At 49.0% G+C, this 7,784-nt stretch overlaps 1 protein-coding gene across 1 annotated transcript; it reads right to left on the bottom strand.

Annotated features, from left to right (window-relative positions):
* Positions 1-844: 844 nt before the first annotated feature.
* Positions 845-6,500, bottom strand: LOC142189570 (PC-esterase domain-containing protein 1A-like). Its single transcript, XM_075262183.1, has 9 exons — positions 6,428-6,500; positions 4,671-4,750; positions 4,320-4,552; positions 4,102-4,243; positions 3,766-4,022; positions 3,417-3,493; positions 3,253-3,312; positions 1,212-1,286; positions 845-1,035 (listed from the first exon to the last, which is right to left on the bottom strand). Exons 1-9 carry the CDS (start codon positions 6,498-6,500, stop codon positions 845-847), a joined length of 1,188 nt encoding a protein of 395 aa, XP_075118284.1.
* Positions 6,501-7,784: the final 1,284 nt, after the last annotated feature.

The following is a 7,784-nucleotide window of genomic DNA, read 5'->3' as shown; positions in this document are numbered from 1 at the left end:
AGGTCAGACATGACAGCGCGGGGTGTATAGAGGTCAGACATGACAGCGCGGGGTGTATAGAGGTCAGACATGACAGTGCGGGATGTATAGAGGTCAGACATGACAGTGCGGGATGTACAGAGGTCAGACATGTGCGGGATGTATAGAGGTCAGACATGACAGCGCGGGATGTATAGAGGTCAGACATGACAGTGCAGGATGTATAGAGGTCAGACATGACAGTGCGGGATGTACAGAGGTCAGACATGACAGCGCGGGGTGTATAGAGGTCAGACATGACAGCGCGGGATGTATAGAGGTCAGACATGACAGCGCGGGGTGTATAGAGGTCAGACATGACAGCGCGGGATGTATAGAGGTCAGACATGACAGTGCGGGATGTACAGAGGTCAGACATGTGCGGGATGTATAGAGGTCAGACATGACAGCGCGGGATGTATAGAGGTCAGACATGACAGCGCAGGATGTATAGAGGTCAGACATGACAGCGCGGGATGTATAGAGGTCAGACATGACAGCGCGGGATGTATAGAGGTCAGACATGACAGCGCGGGATGTATAGAGGTCAGACATGACAGTGCGGGATGTATAGAGGTCAGACATGACAGCGCGGGATGTATAGAGGTCAGACGTGTGCGGGGCTCCTCCTCCTCCTGGGGGCGCTAATACTTTCTTTATTGTGTAACAGACTCCAGGAACCTCCCGACGACTTCCGGGAAAGAAAACAAAACTTCAAGTCTACAAAAAAACCAAGTGCAAAAAACAGCAGCAAGTGAGGGCGGCGGCGGTGAGAGGCCAGCGCCCGGACATGTCATGTGACCCTGTAGGACCTGACTGCACATGCTCAGTAGATCCCGGACGGGTACATTGGGGGCCGCTGGTAGGGGTGCATCCAGCCCCCTCTCTCCTTCCTCCTCATCATCATCTTCATATTCCAGTCTTCATGTGAGTAGGGGACGTGATGGGAGAACGAGGTGAAGGTTATTTGTGGCGGTAAGCTGGGGAGGACGAAACTCCTCCCAGAGAAGGCGGGACCTGGAGAGAAGGAGGAGGAGTTAGATCAATAAGCTCCCCCCATCATCACAAATCTGCAGCCAATTCCTCTGGGTGAACTGACCCTAAGGGATGACTAGGCTGTAGCCATACAGAATGATGAAACCCCCCACTCTGTGTATACCGCCCCCCTCTGGTCACCGACGGCTGGGTATTACCTGGAGGAGGATTATGGTATCCGGGGGGGATGTTGGTGTTCAGGAACGGATTATCAGTCACAAAGGGAGAAGACGCTGAAACAGAAACCTTCAGATCAGCCGAGTATACGGGATATATACAGGTCATATGTACACAGTGACGGTACTATTTATATATGTGTATACCCTCACAGGAGCATATAACATACAGGGTATATACAGGTCATATGTACACAGTGACGGTACTATTTATATATGTGTATACCCTCACAGAAGCATATAACATACAGGGTATATACAGGTCATATGTACACAGTGACGGTACTATTTATATATATATATGTATACCCTCACAGGAGCATATAACATACAGGGTATATACAGGTCATATGTACACAGTGACAGTACTATTTATATATATCTGTATACCCTCACAGGAGCATATAACATACAGGGTATATACACTCACCGGCCACTTTATTAGGTACACCTGTCCAACTGCTCATTAACACTTAATTTCTAATCAGCCAATCACATGGTGGCAACTCAGTGCATTTCGGCATGTAGACATGGTCAAGACAATCTCCTGCAGTTCAAACCGAGCATCAGTATGGGGGGGAAGAAAGGTGATTTGAGTGCCTTTGAACGTGGCATGGTTGTTGGTGCCAGAAGGGCTGGTCTGAGTATTTCAGAAACTGCTGATCTACTGGGATTTTCACGCACAACCATCTCTAGGGTTTACAGAGAATGGTCCGAAAAAGAAAAAAAACATCCAGTGAGCGGCAGTTCTGTGGGGGGCGGAAATGCGTTGTTGATGCCAGAGGTCAGAGGAGAATGGCCAGACTGATTCCAGCTGATAGAAAGGCAACAGTGACTCAAATAGCCACCCGTTACAACCAAGGTAGCCAGAAGAGCATCTCTGAACGCCGCACAGTACGTCCAACTTTGAGGCTACAGATGGGCTACAGCAGCAGAAGACCACACCGGGTGCCACTCCTTTCAGCTAAGAACAGGAAACTGAGGCTACAATTTGCACAAGCTCATCGAAATTGGACAATTGAAGATTGGAAAAACGTTGCCTGGTCTGATGAGTCTCGATTTCTGCTGCGACATTCGGATGGTAGGGTCAGAATTTGGCGTCAACAACATGAAAGCATGGATCCATCCTGCCTTGTATCGGTAACGGTTCAGGCTGGTGGTGGTGGTGTCATGGTGTGGGGAATATTTTCTTGGCACTCTTTGGGCCCCTTGGTACCAATTGAGCATCGTTGCAACGCCAAAGCCTACCTGAGTATTGTTGCTGACCATGTCCATCCCTTTATGACCACAATGTACCCAACATCTGATGGCTACTTTCAGCAGGATAATGCAATGCCATGTCATAAAGCTGGAATCATCTCAGACTGGTTTCTTGAACATGACAATGAGTTCACTGTACTCCAATGGCCTCCACAGTCACCAGATCTCAATCCAATAGAGGAGCATCTTTGGGATGTGGTGGAACGGGAGATTCGCATCATGGATGTGCAGCCGACAAATCTGCGACTGCAACTGTGTGATGCCATCATGTCAATATGGACCAAAATCTCTGAGGAATGCTTCCAGCACCTTGTTGTATCTATGCCACGAAGAATTGAGGCAGTTCTGAAGGCAAAAGGGGGTCCAACCCGTTACTAGCATGGTGTACCTAATAAAGTGGGCGGTGAGTGTACAGGTCATATGTACACAGTGAAGGTACTATTTATATATGTATACCCTCACAGGAGCATATAGCATACAGGGTATATACAGGTCATATGTACACAGTGATGGTACTATTTATATATATGTGTATACCCTCACAGGAGCATATAACATACAGGGTATATACAGGTCATATGCACACAGTGACGGTACTATTTATATAGAAGTATACCCTCACAGGAGCATATAACATACAGGGTATATACAGTGCTCTACATAGACCATGTGTGCACACAGTGACGGTACCATTTATAGATTTTCGGGATGTAACCTACGAGTGTACGAGATCCGCAGGCCCGGCGGGGGCAGTGATACTTACCAGCCATGGTGCTAATGCTGCTCCCATCGAAGGGTGTGTACCCCGACATGTACCTCCATCCTACAGACACAGATGAGGGGACCATAAGCCGCTGCAGCCATACTGTACCCCCAGTACACGGGGAGCCCATAACAACCCCAGTGGGGGGAGGAGCGCAGTCTTACCCAGACCACAGCGACGCGGCTCTTTGATTGGTAGGCGCAGCTTGGGGTAGGGATCAGTTTTGGTAGACACGGTGTGCCTTGGGGTGCGTCCAGTCGTAGGGCCTAAAATATGGGGAAGAAGGAAGGTTACAAGAAGTCTGGCAGATGTAGCAGAGCCCAGAATGTCTGACCCGAGCCCTGGACCGGTCACATCTCATGTACAAGGGGCTCCCTGATATATGGAATGGAGGATCGGGCACACTGTGTCTCAGTAGCTAAGTCACCAGAGACGTCTGACAGCCCACGTGGGCGTATTAGATTGTCAGCTCCTCAGACCACAGGACGCAGTGTGGGAGTGGCTACAGGTCACATGAGGTAGGACGCACCTTCCGGCATCTTGCCCTTTGGCGGTTCCACCCCCCAGGCCTGGGCGATGTGGCTCAGCAGGATCTGGGTGTACTTCCGATGTGCAAACTGGTTCCAGTGGACGGCGTCGCGGCATCGGAGGCGCAGGTTACAGCGGAAGTGATGGTGCATGTCCAGGACGTCCAGCTTGTGGAAACGCGCCAGACTGGCGCTGAAGAAGTTCCCCTCAATAACGTTCATCCGCAAGTTGTGTACCGTATTCTGAAGAGAGGAACCCAGAGAAGTGACGATGTAGATGGAGGGAGCCCCCGCATAACATGGCGGACATTGGCACACTTACCTCTGGCACTTCGTTTCCTTTGTACCCGACCGGCATGGCCATGCTCCATATGATGAGGCACTCGGGGCTCAGGACCTCCTTGAGGCGCAGGAACAGAGAGTCCAGGTTGTTCTTGTACGCCTCCAGATGGTGGTCGCTGTACCTGCAGGAGAGGAGGACAATGCGCATCTGCTGTACCAATATGGCGGCGGGGCTGGAGCCGCACAACATGGAGTCACCTCATCAGATCCCAGACGCAGGAGTTGACTATCAGCACGTCGGGTTGGGGTCCGCTCTGGAAGTCTGACAGTATGCTCTCCATGTAAGTAGAGTAGACGCGGGTCAGGAAGTAGAAGCGGACAAGATGGTGGCTGCTCCGGTACTGACGCACTTCTGTGAACGTGGTCCTGTTGTGCATTTCATTCAGGACGCCGCCCTCCACCAGCGTGTCATTCTCAAACGTCAGCTCCCCCTGCGGAGACGAAACACAAGGGCTGAACCATGTCCTGGAGGAGAAGCGGAAAAGACAGCAGCACAGAGGATATCAGGACAGCAGAGCATTGATCTGGCGGTATTATGGAGGAGCGCACCTTACGTTTCAGCTGGCCCTCAGACAGGTATCTGTCGTCCTGCAGCAGCTTCACCAGGTCTTTGTAGATCGATCTCTGAACTGAAAGACAAGGCCGGAGGGATCAGCTCTGACTACTGGGGGGAGGAGGCACATGTGGGGTATACGGCTGCATACACATCGTATATACAGTCATGGCCAAAAGTTCTGAGAATGCCACAAATCTCCTCTTGTCACATGATCTGCTCCCTCTGGTTTCTGGGTGTTTGTCAGATGTTTTTATCACATACAGAAATAGAATTGCAATCATATTCTGAGTAATAAAAGCTTATAGTGACAGAAGGAGTTACTGCAGCGGTGTAATATTTGCAGTGTTGCCCCTTCTTCTTCTTCAGGACCTCTGCAATTCTCCCTGGCAGCTCTCAATCACCTTCTGGACCAAATCCTGACTGATAGCCGTCCATTCTTGCACAATCAATGCTTGCATTTTGTCAGAATTTGTAGGTTTTTGTTTGTCCACCCGTCTCTTGATGATTGACCACAAGTTCTCAATGGGATTAAGATCTGGGGAGTTTCCAGGCCATGGACCCAAAATCTCTGTGTTTTGTTCCCTGAGCCATTTAGTTCTCACCTTTGCTTTATGGCAAGGTGCTCCATCATGCTGGAGAAGGCATTGCTGATGGCCAAACTGCTCTTGGACGGTTGGGAGAAGTTGCTCTTGGAGGACATTCTGGTCCCATTCTTTATTCATGGCTGTGTTTTTAGGCAAGACTGTGAGAGAGCCGATTCCCTTGGCTGAGAAGCCACCCCACACATGAATGGTTTCAGGATGCGTTACAGTTGGCATGAGACAAGACTGGTGGTAGCGCTCACCTCCTCTTCTCCCAATAAGCTGTTTTCCAGATGTCCCAAACAATCGAAAAGGGGATTCATCAGAGAAAATGACTTTCCCCCAGTCCTCAGCAGTCACTCCCTGGACCTTCTGCAGAATATCAGTCTGTCCCTGATGGTTTTTCTGGAGAGAAGTGGCTTCTTTGCTGCCCTCCTTGAGACCAGGCCTTGCTCCAAGAGTCTCCGCCTCACAGTGTGTGCAGATGCACTCACACCTGCCTGCTGCCATTCCTGAGCAAGCTCTGCACTGCTGGTAGCCCGATCCCGCAGCTGAAACACTTTTAAGAGACGGTCCTGGCGCTTGCTGGTCTTTCTTGGGCGCCCTGGAGCCTTTTTGCCAACAATGGAACCTCTCTCCTTGAAGTTCTTGATGATGCGATAGATTGTTGACGGAGGTGCAATCTTTCTAGCTGCAATATTCTTCCCTGTTAGGCCATTTTTGTGCAGTGCAATGATGACTGCACGTGTTTCTTTAGAGATAACCATGGTTAACAGAAGAGAAACAATGATGCCAAGCACCAGCCTCCTTTTACAGTGTCCAGTGGTGTCATTCTTACTTAATCATGACAGATTGATCTCCAGCCCTGTCCTCATCAACACCCACACCTGTGTTACTGGAGCAATCACTGAAACGATGTTAGCTGGTCCTTTTAAGGCAGGGCTGCAATGATGTTGAAATGTGTTTTGGGGGATAAAGTTCATTTTCTAGGCAAATATTGACTGTGCAAGTAATTGCTGTTAAGCTGATCCCTCTTTATAACATTCTGGAGTATATGCAAATTGCCATTAGGAAAACTGAAGCCGTAGACTTTGTAACAATCACTATTGGTAGCATTCTCAGAACTTTTGGCCATGACTGCACGGGATGGGGGGGGGGGGGGTACTTACTGGAGTCTCCAAGGACAACAACAAACTTGTTGTGCAGTAACTGCCGCACATCTGCCGAGCGGAACAAGCCCATGGCTGCAACACGAAACCCAGGCCCTGCAAGAGACAGAGACGGCTGTGACTAATAGTGCACCTATACAGCATCGAACAGTACAACTTCCTGCAGGACCCCTACTATACTAAGTGCACCTATTCTGGTGTTTGCCATGTCAGTCTGATCTATCTAATAACTGATGGACACAGTAATATCTCAGGACTGGAATGAGGTTTATTGTACTAACAGAGAATGTGCAATATGCATTACACCAAAATGTGACCGGTGCAGAAATGTTGGTCCCCTTATCCTGTTATTGATGTGAATCCTCCGCACTACTTGTCACTGACTTACTGAAGCACAACATTGGTCCTGTAACCTCAGTGAGCTTTGCACTTCATAGCCGGGTGTATCCAATCATGAGAAAAGGGATTTAAGGTGGCCAATGGCAAGTTGTTCTCCTATTTGATCTCCTCTGAAGAGCGGCATCATGGGCTACTCAAAGCAACTCTCAAATGATCTGAAAACAAAGATTGTTCCACATAGTTGTTCAGGGGAAGGAGACAAAAAGTTGTCTCAGATGTAACCTGTCAGTTTCCACTGTGAGGAACATAGTAAGGAAATGGAAGACCACAGGGACAGTTCTTGTTAAGCCCAGAAGTGGCAGGCCAAGAAAAATATCAGAAAGGCAGAGAAGAAGAATGGTGAGAACAGTCAAGGACAATCCACAGACCACCTCCAAAGAGCTGCAGCATCATCTTGCTGCAGATGGTGTCACTGTGCATCAGTCAGCAATACAGCGCACTTTGCACAAATAGAAGCTGTATGGGAGAGTGATGAGAAAGAAGCCGTTTCTGCACGTACGCCACAAATAGAGTTGCCTGAGGTATGAAAAAGCACATTTGGACAAGGCAGCTTCATTCTGGAAGAAGGTCCTGTGGACTGATGAAACAAAGATTGAGTTGTTTGGTCATACAAAAAGGCGTTATGCATGGCGTCCAAAAAAAACAGCATTCCAAGAAAACCACTTGCTACCCACTGTAAGATTTGGTGGAGGTTCCATCATGCTTTGGGGCTGTGTGGCCAATGCCAGCACCGGGAATCTTGGTAAAGTTGAGAGTCGCATGTGTCACGGAGCAAAGGTATACGTCTTCCTCCGGATGGTCTTTTGAATCAACACGGACGCAAGAGGTCGGGAGACAACAGCAATTTATTGTAATCCACAAAGTTAGTAGCCGGCGGCGGTCACATCAACCGTAATAACAATAAGTCCACAGAAGTCACAATCCAATGATAACTTTGGTTCCTTGGTCCTGTAACTAA

The sequence above is a fragment of the Leptodactylus fuscus genome, chromosome 1 (genome assembly GCF_031893055.1).
Source record: "Leptodactylus fuscus isolate aLepFus1 chromosome 1, aLepFus1.hap2, whole genome shotgun sequence".
Taxonomy (NCBI): domain Eukaryota; kingdom Metazoa; phylum Chordata; class Amphibia; order Anura; family Leptodactylidae; genus Leptodactylus; species Leptodactylus fuscus.
The sequence above is the reverse complement of the archived record's forward strand: the minus strand, read 5'-3'. Positions and strand labels throughout refer to the sequence as shown.